Source organism: Lissotriton helveticus, chromosome 2_1 (assembly GCF_964261635.1).
Source record: "Lissotriton helveticus chromosome 2_1, aLisHel1.1, whole genome shotgun sequence".
In the NCBI taxonomy this organism is placed as follows: domain Eukaryota; kingdom Metazoa; phylum Chordata; class Amphibia; order Caudata; family Salamandridae; genus Lissotriton; species Lissotriton helveticus.
In genome coordinates, this window is record NC_136059.1 from 1,507,718,615 (window position 1) to 1,507,734,716 (window position 16,102).

At 45.2% G+C, this 16,102-nt stretch overlaps 1 protein-coding gene across 1 annotated transcript; it reads left to right on the plus strand.

Annotated features, from left to right (window-relative positions):
* The first annotated feature begins 100 nt into the window (after positions 1-100).
* Positions 101-15,644, plus strand: LOC144819822 (uncharacterized). Its single transcript, XM_078677549.1, has 2 exons — positions 101-206; positions 14,942-15,644. The coding sequence occupies exons 1-2, from the start codon at positions 144-146 to the stop codon at positions 15,524-15,526; spliced, it is 648 nt and encodes a 215-aa protein (XP_078533675.1). The 5' UTR covers positions 101-143; the 3' UTR covers positions 15,527-15,644.
* Positions 15,645-16,102: the final 458 nt, after the last annotated feature.

Genomic DNA, 16,102 nt, shown 5'->3' on the forward strand with positions numbered 1-16,102 from the left:
ATGCACACCGTGGGTTTGCTACCGCCCAAGTTGTTCCTGCCAAACTTTTCAAATATTGTAAAAAATGCCGAAACACAGGCTCCGCCCCCGACATCTGATACCGATCCTGCAGAGTCAACCATGCACTGGCTCATGCAGCAAAGATGTGCGCAAACAGTCAGCCTCTTCGCCCTGCTCAAATGATGGCGAGTAGGCTAGAACGGCAGGTGAGTGCATGACTAACAAAACACGAGCTCCGCCAACCGTATGATGAAGTCTACAGCTGCACAAAATGTGCTAGGATTTTAAATTGGATTCACCCCTCTGCACTTCCGAGCGTTGACTCTCAATGTAGTACTCCCTACGACATCGGACAGAACAAACCCCTCATGAAAATGGTGGAAGGACCGTGAGGAACAGTGATGTGACAAAGTTTTGCCTTGTGTGGTGCCCAGCTGTAATCAAAATTCGAATCCCAATCCCGTTGCTAGTAAATGTGGTGTCCTTTAATTGAAGACACAACCAGTTGTCAGGTACAGTTGGGTTGAGCTTTATGTGATGCACATCATTCAACCGCATTCTCTAGTCAATTGCCTTTCCTCCCGCTCCGTTAATTCCATGTCAGACCTCCTAACATTCCAAGATTCCAAGTTCCCTATGTCACACGTTGCCCCTAATTTGCCTCGGGGGGGGGGGCGGGGGGGGCGGAGAAAGCCACTAGATACCAGGGATTTAAAAATTGTGCCAAACAAAAGGATGGGGTTGGCACACTCTGGCACCAGGCCATATCCCCACCTCAATAGGGACAGTAGAATCATTCTGCCTCCTAAGGAGCAGCTAGAAGGTTTGCATATTTGGAAGTTTTCCTGTAATCTGCCAGCCAGGCCTACAAATTCCACTAGATACCTGGAATTGTACATTTAGGCAAAAAAGTAGTGGGGCATCCTACTCAAGCTTTGAGCCATTCCCCCACCCCAAAAGGGGCAACCCAGTCTTTCTGCCCCACTAAGGGGCAGAGAGAAGATATGCCCAAATTCTCCCTGCATGGGTGAGGTAGGGTCTGGCCCAATCTATCATCAGACCCCACCACACCCTTAAGCCTCAGCAACATTTCTGCTCCTCGGGGTGGGCTAAGTCATCCCCACCCCTATGGCAAGAGAGAGAATATTTGGATTTTTTTATGCGTAGATTTTACATATGAGCAAGCAGAGTGGGGCTATATCTATCTCAGCAAGTGGGCTAATTTCGGCCCACTTGCTGAATGGCTGCACTATTTGGATTCTGCCATCAACCTACCAAACCCAGACATTTCTGAAAAACAGACACCCAGGGGAGTCTACGTTTGTGGCCCCTGCATACAGTTACCCACAATGGCATGCACATCTCAAACTTCCTAATATTTCTGTGACCTAAACGGGATTCACAAAATATCTACTATGCAGCGTTCCCACCGTCCTCCCGATAAAACTAGTACCCCACTTGTGTGACTCAGGCTAGTGCCCGTGACACAGAAGGCCTCAAATGTAATGCAGACACACGAGCAATAGGGGTATATGTAGTATTTTCACCTGGGTTTCACCACCACTCAGTGAATCCTATCATCCACAGGCATTTAATAGATCTAGACTCCCTTGGAAGCCCAGGATGGTGTCTTGCATGGATAATACAGTGTTTTCTGATCCACAATGCTCTGCAAACCTAAAACATTGCCTAATTAACGCATTTTCCTCACATTTCTAAGACAGAAACTTCCAGAAGCTTCAAAGTTCCACAAAATGTCTACCACCTAGCGTTTTTACAGTTGTCCCAATAAAAAAAGCGGCGATCCTGCGGCATTTCCGTTGTGGGCGGGGTAGGTGACACACGCCTTGCCAGAAGCTTGCAGGTACCGACCTCACAGCACTGGCCCCACCAGGTCAGCCGGTTTGAAATCCAACCAGGGACCACGGTCCCAGGGAGGGCCTCAATGAAGGGTTGATTTTGCGACACCTCTCAGGTCGTATACTTCCTTAACTTTTGAGGAATCCATGAGCAATCTTATGAGCAATTGGTCCTGATGAATTGCCTTAGAGGCAAGAAAACATGTTGACCAGACCCGGACTGAGGGTTGAATAAGGCCTGATTACCCTAACCGTCACGCCTTAGTACCCCTCAACTTTTCACGGTTTTTATCAAGGCAGAGAGCCATGCTATTAAAGGTTTCCCTGTTGGACTCTACTGACCTTTTTTAACCTCACTCACGCTCACTCATTGCACTCCCCAGGTCCCTCACACACATGCACTCATTGGCTAAAGGAATAAAAGATCTCCGCTAAAGTGCAGCACTTTGGTGCTGCCCGACGGGCATTGCATCGCCAGCCTGCCGAAGGAGCAGGATAGCCAATGATGACACTGGACAATCATCGGGTGGGGTGACAGTAGTCATCCAGCCTTTGACTTGTGTGAGGCATCCTTGATTCCGATAAGGGACTCCCACTTTCCCTGCTCTATCACACACTTAAGAGAGAGGTTTTAATGGGTTAATTTAGTCAAATAATCTTTTTTTGGGGAACTCTGTACATTCTTTGTTGTTATCTACCAATAAAAAAAGCTACCTTGCTTGTGTGGCTGAACCTTGTGTCTGCGACAGCAATGGATCAAAACAGGGACAATTGGAGTCCTGGCGAACAGCTCGCTAGTGGGGAATGTTTTTATAAGGGCATTTGGGGGAATGCTGGGTGGTGGGGATTTTGTGGATCCCTGCAGATTCCAGAACACTACATCACAGTAATGTGAAGAAAATATGTAATTTTTGGCAAAGCTTGAGTTGTGGATGGTAATGCTTGTCAGAAGGCTTCATAGGATCCGTGCAAGGCACACCAGGACTCTCCAGGGTGTCTAGTTTTCACAAATTCAGGGTTTGGTACGTTCCCTGGGTAGCGGCTGACCCATAACCCAAAATCATTAGTTACTCTTACTGTCAAACCAGGTGATTTTTTTATAGGAAATGTTGATGTCTCTAAGTTGTGTTTTAGAATCTGTTATGTCGTGGCCCATCCAAACAGGTGGGGTAATGTTTTTATTTGGAGAAATGTGGGAACGCTGGGTGGTAGGAATTATGAGGAAGTCCGCTGATTCCAGGACTTTCTCTCTTTAAAATATGAGAAAAATGCCTGTTTTTTGCTGAAGTTGGAGGTCTGAAAAGATTATGGGTAGGAAAAGGCTCGAGGATGAAGGCAAGTCAAATGTCTGAGTTTGGTAGGTTTCTTGAAAAAAAACAATGAAACTAATTTAATAAAACAATTAGTGACCATGTTCTCATCTGTAATTTTTGTCACAATGGCCGATTTACAAAACCAATATACCGTTATGTCACAAGCATATATGAAATTTGTACATTTTCAAAAATACACCATACCCAGGGCCAAAAACTCAGCTGCAGCTTATAGTGATTTTTCATCATGTACCGATCATGCAACAATTCATATGGTAAAATCTAATGAATAAAAAAATGATGCGAAAGAACCCTACATATTTCTGAAATGTGCATAGGATACTGAGTTTAGGAACAGTGGTTATGTAAACACATCTCAGGAATACTCCATACATAAAGGGACTAGGCAGGGTTGTCCCCTATCACCCCTTATTTTCATACTGGCATTGGAACCATTAGCCATAACAATACGGAAGGAATTTACAGATCGGGGCATATTGCTGGGAAACACATTGCACCTGTTTTCGGCATGCGCAGATTACATTATTCTATCTCTACATGACCTCAGCCCATAACTGCAATATGTGACACGTTCCGTCGCTTTGAAACTGTGTCAGGATTGGCCATTAATGTTGGGAAATCACATGCTTTCTTCTTTACGGAACAGGCAGACACTACAAGTGTAGACTTTGGAGACGCGCAGTTAGCAGTGGCCCGACTACTTTTAAATACTTAGGGATACAAATTTATAGGACCCATGCAGATCTGCTAGATAGTAACTTGCATAAAACAATCCGAGCTCTACCATCCAGCATTATGTTCTGGACGGCATTGCCACTATCTGTAATGGGGAGGGTGGTCCTAACTAAAATGGTGGTACTGCCAAGACTATTGCACTATTTCACTAATCTACCTTTAATCGTACCGCATGCCACGTTTCAACAGCTGAACACAATGCTCATTGACCTTATTTGGGGGACTGGCAGGAGGCGTATAAGCCTGAAGAAGCTGCAGGTGGGTACGGGAGCGGGAGGCCTGGGAGTCCCAGATCTGCGAGCATACTATTATGCGTGCCAGCTACAGTGGCTATTCTATTGGATAGCAGGACGCAACTTACAGGAAATAGGGTACACGGAGACAGACATAGACAACGGTGCATTACACGTACTATTATTACCTGATGGCAGACCCCCGAGAGACCTCCCTCCATTACTGGCCACAGCGCTCCGATGCTGGATGACGGCGATACACTATACACAAGCCACCCCGGCGTATGCAGGTAACATTCCTTTATTGGAGATTCCGCTAGCGGGAGGCAGACTCAGTAAACGCAAACTGCAGCCCTGGTTGGAGGTAGGGGTTAGTACGGTGTCCGATCTGTTTGGAGATGGAATGTTACTAGACCACGATACTTTTGTCAATGAAACTGGGGCCCGGCACATTTGTACATAATACACGCTGCACTGATGAGATACGTTAAAACACACTGGGCCCCACGAAGATAAGAGCCCCCTACCATTGACCTGGTAAAAATGGTACAATATATGGGAAGAGGTAGACACCTTATACGATGGCTATATGCAGGCATAAGCTCACATGCGAAGGCCACTCTCGACACACTGAGAACTGCATGGGCGGGAGACATAGATAGGGATCTAATAGATATAGAATGGATGAGGATACTGGAACACCCAAGGAAGACATCAGGGAACACTAAATTCAAATTCATACAGACAATGGTATTGCACAGAGCCTATCTTACTCCGTATAAATTAGATAGAATGTTCCCCCACACCCAGCATTACCGCCCAAGATGCTTGTTAGAGGGAGCTAACCTACTTCGTATGTTATGGATATGTCCAGAAGTGCAAAGATACTGGGACACTGTTAGACAGAGAACAGGGGAAGCGGAAGCCGAGAAATACAGAACATAATAGAGGAATGCATTTTAGGACTCCACAAACAAACATCTAAGTACAAAGCACAATACCGCTTTATAGATCTAGCGCTCATCTTAGCTATACGAAATATAACTATGAGATGGAAATCGAGAAAACCCCCGGACGTGATGGCCTGGCACACGGAATTGCTACGTTGGGTCACTGCTGAGAGTGCGGCATTATGCAGAGAAGAACTCAGGGGACTGCGAAAAAACACCAATAGCAATGGAATGGGATGTGATGTTAGAAGCCTTAACATCCGTAGAAGATGTTTAAGACCCTAAGAGGAGTATACCACTGACTACATAAAGGAGAAACTATGCCTTATACACAGCGCATGAATGAGGAGATGTGATGTAAGCACATAATGTGCCATCAAGTGCACATATTAGATGTTGCAATTGCGCAAGATTAAGACATACGCGTGAGACTGGGGAGGGACGGGAGTGGGGAGTTGGGGATTGTTTATTGTATTAATACGTTGATGCATACTCATCACTTGGAGCGCTGTTCAGAAGGACACGCGAACTACTATACTTACCTTATAGACTGTTTATGTGCGTATAAATCGCAACAGGATTTCTTTGCGGATAAATGTACTCATATACAGGAATAACTGCTGACATTAGCAAGATGTGAAATGATGATATGGTATGAATATTTCAAAAACCAATAAAGTATGTTTAAAAAAAAATGTATACACATCTCAGTTCGGGGCTACCCATACTATCATGTGAATCACAGAGCATTTTGAAATATGTGTACTTTCTTCCACACTGGCTTACAATTGGAAGCCAAAAATGCAGTAAATCCTAAGGGTAATAACAAATGTTGTACTATTCTGTGTTCCCACAAGTCTCAGGATAAAAACGTTTCCACACTTGTGTGGGTGGGCCAAGTGGCTTCAACACAATACACCCCGAAATTTCACCTGAAGAAGTCACATTTCACCCAGCAAGATCAACTTTTTTTTTTACAGTGTGGGTATCTGCGGAATTTGGGTCCCAGCTCACCTGCCACCCAGAAAACAATTTGTGTCTTTGGAAAAACATTCAGGGATCTACACATATGCCCCCCTGATGAACTCAGAATGCCATCTTCTTTTCAGAAATGTATAGCTTTCTGGTATCACCTATGGATTCCCCACCTGTTTCTACCACTACCTGTATGTATGTTAATACCATAAAAATAGGGAAACATTTACCTCCTAGAAAATTGTGGTACAAAATCTTTATTTTGATACAACTCTGCTTGATCCTGAAAGCCGGGAAGAAGCTGAGCCTAGTCTAGTAAACAGTTTTGAAAACAATAGCATATGCTTTCTTACACTGCACTTTTTCCCATTTGCCTAAAAAATAAAATGTTAATGTAGTTTGGCTATTTTCTGGGTTCTTTACCTAGGAATCTACAAGCCCTGGAAACCTTATGAATCTCCAGGAACATAGGAAAAAAGGATGCAAAATTGGCGTGGTTACTTTTTGTGAAAAGAAAAGTCATGAAAGTTTAAACACAAACTACCCCAAACATCTAAAAAAGGATTTGCACGGGATTGAAGCCCTAGCAGTCAAGTGGTTAAATAAAGAAACGTTTTTAAATGAATCCCTTTTTCCTTAAAATAAATAGAATAATGTTTAAAAACGTATTCTTTTTTAAAAGTTTCACTGAGCGTTGGCAGGAATCCCATGGAACCCTGCCTTCTCTCCTTGGAACCTTATTTACATTCACAATAGGGAAGGGGTTATGAGAGGATTCCTTCTCTTTTATGAATGGGTCTCCACCCCGACTTGGGGGTCAGTAACATTTCAATGTTTTACAACCAGATAATGGCTGAAATATACTGACACATTGCATACCAATTCGGTATTTAGAAGAGATACCCACAACATTTCCTTTCCAAATACCCAATCATTATGGGGTTGCAATTTCCTTTCAAGAGCCTGTGGGAGTATCTTTGCCCTTACTGTTTATGTCTTGGCTACAATAAGCTTTTAGCTGTTTGTTATCAAAGACCTATTATGTAGAATACCAATACAGAATGTGGGATTTGGGTCAGCCCCTTGAATTATTACTTGTTGGCACAGTGGAATATGAGGCATCACAGATAGGGAATAGTAAGTCATTGTGGGCTTCTGTGACTGCCTCATAGATTATTAAAATACCATCTAGTACCATTTCTTGTCATATTGTTAGTAGCACCTGGGAGGAATACTGTATTACAATTTATGCTCCAGCTTTACCATCTGTCCCATTTATCATTGATTACTGTCTAGTATCTCGATCAGTGATACACTAATGGCAGCCATGAAGGCCCTCAACTGGCAGTCACAGAAATTAGAGGTCCAAATGGACACAATGCAAACCATAGCCTTGGCCATTGCTAACATAAGCTTCAAGCTGGAAATGCTAGAAAAACAAGCGAATATTAAGGACTGCCACTGTAGAGCCATTGTGGAAAAACGTTCAACGCTCCCGAAAGTCCTGACAACACTGATCACAGACTTAAAAAAAAATTCAACTTAAACAGTGGATGCAACAACAATTTAGAAATAAAGGCCGAACCTATGGCCATGGCTGAAAGTATGGAGGTTTATGGGAAGCAATCTAGCTCAATAACCTCGAGGAAAGAAGCTAGTCCAGATGCGGCTCAAGCAATAGCCAACCTCCAACAGTCTGTGCAAAGCGACAACGAACAGGGCAAACAGAAATAGTAGTCCCAACATCTCCATCACTACCAACTCAAACTCCAAGAATACTCATACTTTGCTACAGTGGAGTACTAATACCCAGATTCAACAGGTGGTTATAACGGAAGAGGCCCCCAGGACCAGGTCCACCGACAACATAAGGTCCACCAGCCCTACTATTAAAGATAACAAGCCTCTTTCCAGATGTGAGAAAAAAGACTAAAGTAAAGACAAAAAATGATTAGGCAAACTCAAGCACAAAGGATCTGGACGCAACCCCGCACTATAGGGAAGACAACTACTATGAACGAAATATCTCCCAGCAGGAAGCTCTTTCCGATTTTTGAAAAACAGAGAAGACCCTCGACGTTGAACACACAAATCCATGTTCCAACATCATCTGAGGATGAGGGAGTATGTAGGGATCCAAACCCTAGCCAAACTTGTGATAGCATAGAGCCAGGGCCAACTCAAGGGGCAGTTATGAGTAGATCGAAACCCGTTTACACGTCCACGCAAGCGGCGAGCAAAGGGAGCCCAAGACAAGTATGACTTCAGGGCATAGAGGCTGCCTGCCATGCGATGCAGGAAGAGCAGACGGAACGAAAGAAAATGACCTCAGGGGAAGTAGGGTCTAACAGAAACGGAACATCAACTGAGCAAACCCTAGTTCATTCATTAGAAAACCGGGCGTCAGGAGCACAGACAAACATTGAAGAGGACCCCAGGGCTCAAATAACGAACAAAGACTTCCTCAGTATACAAATCGAGGTGAACACGCAGCAGCCCACCACGAAAAATACGATATCAACATAGAAGTCAACTTCCCAAGCTGACATGGTTCTACAAGAAAAGACCCATTTCGGAAAATGGGGCATAGTGGTCCGGGAGTTTGAAGATGAAAAATACCCACATGTGCTGGTCATACAGGAGAGTGGCCTGATGAACAACAAAGAAACGGTTCAAATACACTAACCTCACAAACCTTCCTAAAAGGGACGCATCCCGCAGACACGCCATTGAGCTTTCATAACTTCATAATTGAAATTAGTGAAACAAAGGGACACAGTAAGAGGAAAGTAATTGAAAGAAACACAGCAGACAGCAGGAACAGGCTCCCAACAAGAAAGGCATCCAGCAAAGCCACCACATGGCCTGGAGGTCACACCAAGCGGTATTCCTAGCCCTAAAGCGCAAAATGAGGAAAAAGTCGCAATTCATTACAAAAATATTTTGTGGGATCGGCAAATAGAGCTCACAAGACAAGTCTGAGGCTCATAACAAGGAATGATTTACAACAAGGGGTGGTGAGGGACAGAGTCTCTGAATTAAGCAGAATACTCTCACCCAGTCAAGAGATCAGGGCTAGATCCAACACCGTTTTTTAGCTCATTGCACCATCCCAGTTTCAGAACCTGGCTGTATGCAAATTAGTCTGTTCCTGTCCCAGTGCATGATGGGAACAGGTCAAACCAAACTACAAAAGCCAATTCTTACACTGGGAAGGAAACAAGCTTCCGGGGACCGGTTTCTGGCATTACAGCCGTCTTCGGCCCGGCTTGCTTGAATCCTGATGGTGCAATGAGCAAGGGACTCATGTCTGAGTATACCCTTCCACGCTTAGGGTGGCCAAAATTATTTACAACAAGGGGTGGTGAGGGACAGAGTCTCTGAATTAAGCAGAATACTCTCACCCAGTCAAGAGATCAGGGCTAGATCCAACACCGTTTTTTAGCTCATTGCACCATCCCAGTTTCAGAACCTGGCTGTATGCAAATTAGTCTGTTCCTGTCCCAGTGCATGATGGGAACAGGTCAAACCAAACTACAAAAGCCAATTCTTACACTGGGAAGGAAACAAGCTTCCGGGGACCGGTTTCTGGCATTACAGCCGTCTTCGGCCCGGCTTGCTTGAATCCTGATGGTGCAATGAGCAAGGGACTCATGTCTGAGTATACCCTTCCACGCTTAGGGTGGCCAAAATTATTTACAACAAGGGGTGGTGAGGGACAGAGTCTCTGAATTAAGCAGAATACTCTCATCCAGTCAAGAGATCAGGGCTAGATCCAACACCGTTTTTTAGCTCATTGCACCATCCCAGTTTCAGAACCTGGCTGTATGCAAATTAGTCTGTTCCTGTCCCAGTGCATGATGGGAACAGGTCAAACCAAACTACAAAAGCCAATTCTTACACTGGGAAGGAAACAAGCTTCCGGGGACCGGTTTCTGGCATTACAGCCGTCTTCGGCCCGGCTTGCTTGAATCCTGATGGTGCAATGAGCAAGGGACTCATGTCTGAGTATACCCTTCCACGCTTAGGGTGGCCAAAATTATTTACAACAAGGGGTGGTGAGGGACAGAGTCTCTGAATTAAGCAGAATACTCTCACCCAGTCAAGAGATCAGGGCTAGATCCAACACCGTTTTTTAGCTCATTGCACCATCCCAGTTTCAGAACCTGGCTGTATGCAAATTAGTCTGTTCCTGTCCCAGTGCATGATGGGAACAGGTCAAACCAAACTACAAAAGCCAATTCTTACACTGGGAAGGAAACAAGCTTCCGGGGACCGGTTTCTGGCATTACAGCCGTCTTCGGCCCGGCTTGCTTGAATCCTGATGGTGCAATGAGCAAGGGACTCATGTCTGAGTATACCCTTCCACGCTTAGGGTGGCCAAAATTATTTACAACAAGGGGTGGTGAGGGACAGAGTCTCTGAATTAAGCAGAATACTCTCACCCAGTCAAGAGATCAGGGCTAGATCCAACACCGTTTTTTAGCTCATTGCACCATCCCAGTTTCAGAACCTGGCTGTATGCAAATTAGTCTGTGCAATGAGCTAAAAAACGGTGTTGGATCTAGCCCTGATCTCTTGACTGGGTGAGAGTATTCTGCTTAATTCAGAGACTCTGTCCATCACCACCCCTTGTTGTAAATTATTTTGTCCACCCTAAGCGTGGAAGGGTATACTCAGATGTGAGTCCCTTGCTCATTGCACCATCAGGATTCAAGCAAGCCGGGCCGAAGACGGCTGAAATGCCAGAAGCCGGTCCCCGGAAGCTTGTTTCCTTCCCAGTGTAAGAATTGGCTTTTGTAGTCTGGTCTGCCCTGTTCCCATGATGCACTGGGCCAGGGACAGACTAATTTGCATACAGCCAGGTTCTGAAACTGGGATGGTGCAATGAGCTAAAAAACGGTGTTGGATCTAGCCCTGATCTCTTGACTGGGTGAGAGTATTCTGCTTAATTCAGAGACTCTGTCCATCACCACCCCTTGTTGTAAATTATTTTGTCCACCCTAAGCGTGGAAGGGTATACTCAGATGTGAGTCCCTTGCTCATTGCACCATCAGGATTCAAGCAAGCCGGGCCGAAGACGGCTGAAATGCCAGAAACCGGTCCCCGGAAGCTTGTTTCCTTCCCAGTGTAAGAATTGGCTTTTGTAGTCTGGTCTGCCCTGTTCCCATGATGCACTGGGCCAGGGACAGACTAATTTGCATACAGCCAGGTTCTGAAACTGGGATGGTGCAATGAGCTAAAAAACGGTGTTGGATCTAGCCCTGATCTCTTGACTGGGTGAGAGTATTCTGCTTAATTCAGAGACTCTGTCCATCACCACCCCTTGTTGTAAATTATAACAAGGAATGTAGCAGGTATTTTAAGCACAGGAAATAGTGTATCAGCAATGGGAAAGGTCCACGAGGGGGACATTCTCTGCCTACAGGAAACGTGGGCCACAGAGGATGTCCACTTACAAGGCTTTGCCGGTATCCACGTGCCAACCAGGAAACTACACGCTCACTGCAGGCCCTCGGGTGGTCTCTCAATCTACAGTGAACATGCAGTAGAGGCCTCAATTGAAGAGATTGGGAAACAAATGGACACGGCACAGTGTAGTGTGAAAAACGGTCTAAGGGATGGTAAATCCAGAAAAGAGCTCCTAATCATCAATGCATCTCTTAATCATAACGGAGCTCCGAAATTGGCAAACACCAAACAGGTTATTGCAATTTTAGAGGAAGTACTCTGTGAATGCACCCATCTGGATCTGATCATTACTGGGGACTTTGATCTTCACCACCTGAGTCCGGACAATGGTCAAGAATTCAATAACTTTCTAAGGTTGTTTGGTCTGATTTCAGCTCAGCTGGACTGTGCAACATAGCCCCTAGAATTCAAATTTCTTCACCTTCAACAATCAAACTACAATTGACTATACCTTTATCCGGGTCTGGTGGCTCAGTGGACTAAAGCAGCCACTGCAGGGGCCTGTGTTCGACCTCATGGTCACAGGTTCAAATCCCGACGGGTCCACTCAGCCTTTCATCTATCTGAGGTGGATAAAATGAGTACCATTGAGTTGGGTAACAATAAACATCTGTTATTCAGCGCCAGGACGCCTACGGGTAATCGTGTGCTTTACAAATACACCTGTTATGTCACCTGTTATCAGGAAAAGTATGTGGGAAAGAATTCTGGACTTCCAGATACATCAACATGATACAAGTGACCACGCAATGCTTATCGCAGAATTTAATCTACTGTGCGAATGGCGTGAAGAATTGGTGCTCATAAGCAATACACGAGGGTGGGAGGAGTACAAACTAGTGAAGAGGATTAGATGGAACCCCTTCACAGTCTCAAATTGGAAGTCTTAGGTGCTGTGATTAGCACGCAAGTGACATAGTAGGGTTCTCTCCACAGCTCTCTGGAGCTGGGCCACCTGGATCGAACAAATGCGGCAGGCCCTGCTGAAAGGGGAGAGGAATACAGGCTCCAAACCTGTGGGGTATCAAGAATGAACCTGGAAACACAATAAAAGGCTGAAGAACAACACCCTCAGACAGGCAGACGGGCATGCCAAAAAAGGGGGCAGAGAGAGCTTCCAAAGAAGCCCATCAGAACCACAAATACTTAATACGGAAAAAAAAATCCCAGATGACGGCGAAGGAATGGATCAAGTTATTTGAATTATGCAAACCCAACAAACAGAAGCAATTCTGGGAGTATATAGTCAAGATGGAAAGCACAAAAACGGACAGGCGGAACGCAGTGACAGCAGAAGCCTGGCTGGACCATACAGCAGAAAAAACTGACCCAAAAAACTGTAGACTCATTGCCTTGTTAGGCATTGAAGGCAAAGCATATGCTAGGACGTTGCTACAGGAACTAACAGCCTAGATTGAGGACAATGAAATACTACCTTTTTATCAAACTGGATTCCGAAAAGGCTGTTCTACTTTAGATAACATAATGGCTCTCTTGTTCCTAGCACTACAGCCAAATTCCAGTAAAAATCTGCCTGTATTTGCATTCTTTGAAGACTATTCGGCAGCCTTCGACGGGGTAAACCGAAGAAAGCTATGGCACAAACTGTCCAGCTGGAAGATCCCCTGTAAACTACTGAAGGGAATCACGTCATTGTACATAAACACTTGGGTGAGAATCAAACTGGCGGGGGATTTGGTCACACACAAGCTGTCAACTGACCGAGGCCTAAACCATGGTTGTGTTTTAGCACCAACACTCTTCAACCTTTACACCGCAGACTTGGGGAAAGCCCTACAAGGAGCATGTTTGGCAACCCCGAAAATCGGACAGCAACGACTAATCATGCTCCAGTATGCCGATGATCTGGTGATTCTCAATCACACCAGAGTAGGTTTGCAAAGAGGTTTGAATGCATTAAACATCTATAAACCAGGAAACCGAGCTTGTGGCTAAACCCGGCAAAACAAAAGTCGTGGTTTGGTAAATATTAGAAGAAAACATGCTTAAAATGGAGACTGGGCATTAACAACATAGGGACAGAAAGAGCACACCACTACCTAGGAGCATGGTTAAATGATAAAGGCAAGGCAACCTTGCACCAGGCTAAGACGCAAGCCAAAATACAAGCCACCATGTATGCACTGTGCAAACTACAAGGTAAATTACATAGCCCTACCACGAAACCTATTATGAGAGTAACAAAATCTAAACTGCTCGCTGTTACTGGGTACGCATCTCACGCATTCCCAGGAAAGATGGAAAAGATGATGGAAAAAGCCCAGTGCCGGTACTATAAAAGGCTTTTCAGGCTCCCTAAACACACATGAAATGCCTGATTCGGCTCAAGTTTGGCCTGGTCCAACAAAAATATTAATGCAGGACCACGCTGGTAAAATTCTGGTTTAAGACAGTAAAAGCCCAGAAAGGATCCCTTAAGGAGGTATTGAGAACCATATTTCAAGGGGCATCGAACCCATGGCAAAATTACTGTCTGGAGACAGGGGCTGAGTTGGGCTTAACCACAGCCCCCTGGTCCCAAGAGGAACTAAACTATACAGCAATAAAGAGGGCGCTAAATAAACAAACCACCCTGATATCAAGGAATATAGGAATATAGCTAAACTCAAGGACATCAGAGGGTTGGTCGGCCTAACTAAAGCATATGAGTCCCCCTAGGTAAAAAAGTGCTTGAAAGATATTCAATAGGCGCGCCTAGTCCCACTGCCAATAAAGGAACAGAATCCGGACTGGAAATCGTTGAGCAATGTAACCAGATGCAGGCTGTGCAATTATAGTGCAGAATCGTTGATAAAGCTAATATGTTGCTGCACTGCCTTACTCCAACATTGACTCAAATTGTTAAAGCCAATGTTTTTAATGCATGGGCGCAGATAATGCATTGACGCAGTGGCCCTGCCCCAGTCCTACACAGAGCCCTCAGATCCAGCCAAATTTGGCAAATTCATTTGGCAAATTCATAAATATGACACGAAAGGTCCTAATTGAAAACAGCACAGAAGAAAATTGTGCGGTTGCAATTGTTGAGACTCCTGTAGTAAAAGAAGGAGACGAAAGGTGAGGATCCCCTCCAGAAAAAGACTGCATGGTCCCCACAAAACCGCAGTGCATTAAGTGACATATAAGGAACAGGGACATTTTCAAACGTAATTTTAAACCAATGTATTTTAGGGTAATGCCCACTTTTTACAAATGGCCTGCGACCGGTGTTCAAATGATATTTTTTTTTTTTATATACGATTTGATATATGTATTATAATGGTGTGAGATACGTATTTATACAATAATTTTGATATCGTTCTGCAACTTTGCAATGATTTTAAGTAATTATGCAAATAAAATAATTAATTCATTCTGTCTAGTATCTCTGTGACAGGGTGCCCTCGCAGGGTGACTGCTGGTGCCCCGGGGGTACCGCTGAGGTGTGCTCGGCATCCTCAGAAGGGCAGAGCCTCAACCCTCGCGTATGGCCGGAAGGGACCTCGACTTACACCACAGTGGAGAAGGAAGGTGGTCAGGTGGTGGAAGCCAAAGAAGCAGCGACAGGAGGAAAACCTGTGAAGGAGAAGGCGGAGGAGATGGAGCAGGTGAGCGACGCGCAGGAGACGGAGCAGGAGAGCGACTCGGAGGAGAGGGGACAGTCGAGTGGCGTGGAGGAGAGGGCAAAGGACACCGAATGGACGAGAGACGAAGAAGTCGATGTCGGATCAGCGGTGATAATTTCCCCTGAGGAAGGCGCTAAGGACGAGGCAGCTGTGGCTCTGTCAGGTAGCCACTGCTTTAGGCAAGTGGCTCAAGCAACTAGGCGACTGGTGGATGGGTGGGCCTTTACTCATGCTTTTATTTACGGGCCTATAAAGAGGCCCAAGCTAAAGGCAGAACAGAGACATAACCGGACCCAGGTCCGAGGACACAGAGAACCCCTGGGTGGGAAGGGGACACCATGAAGTGGAACGGACCCCGCACTCTCTCACATCCCACTGTCGTGTAGTTATTTTTTTTCATTCACTTACTTACCACTGTCCATCCATGTGAAGTAACATGTAGAGCCCCAACTCGAGCACTCCCTACACCCCTGAGGAAATCAGTTATTGTGTTAGTGGCAAGGGACAACCACAAGAACACTAATAGCCTCTTCCTTTTGTTTTCGTTTCTACCTAGAGGGAAGCAACGCCAGGAAACATATCGAACTGGAGCTGTCCCGAGAAGGAACCCTGAGGTCCTGGGACCAAGGACTACCACAAAAGCGGATGCTGGGATCCCCTTCCGTTTAGTTGATTGTTGTAGTGACCAGTCTGACAATTAAACACCCTTTACGCATCTACTGCTGTCTCCCATGGTTTGTTGTCCTGTGAAAATCTTGTTACGGACAACCCTAGAGGAAGTTGATGGTGCTGTTAGTGATAGCATGAGCAGAAAAGCACCTGGTCCTGATGGGGTTTCTATTGATCTTATTTAAAGCAACATTGCTTTATGGGCCTCAGAGGAAGTTGATGGTGCTGTTAGGGGAAACATCCTTTACG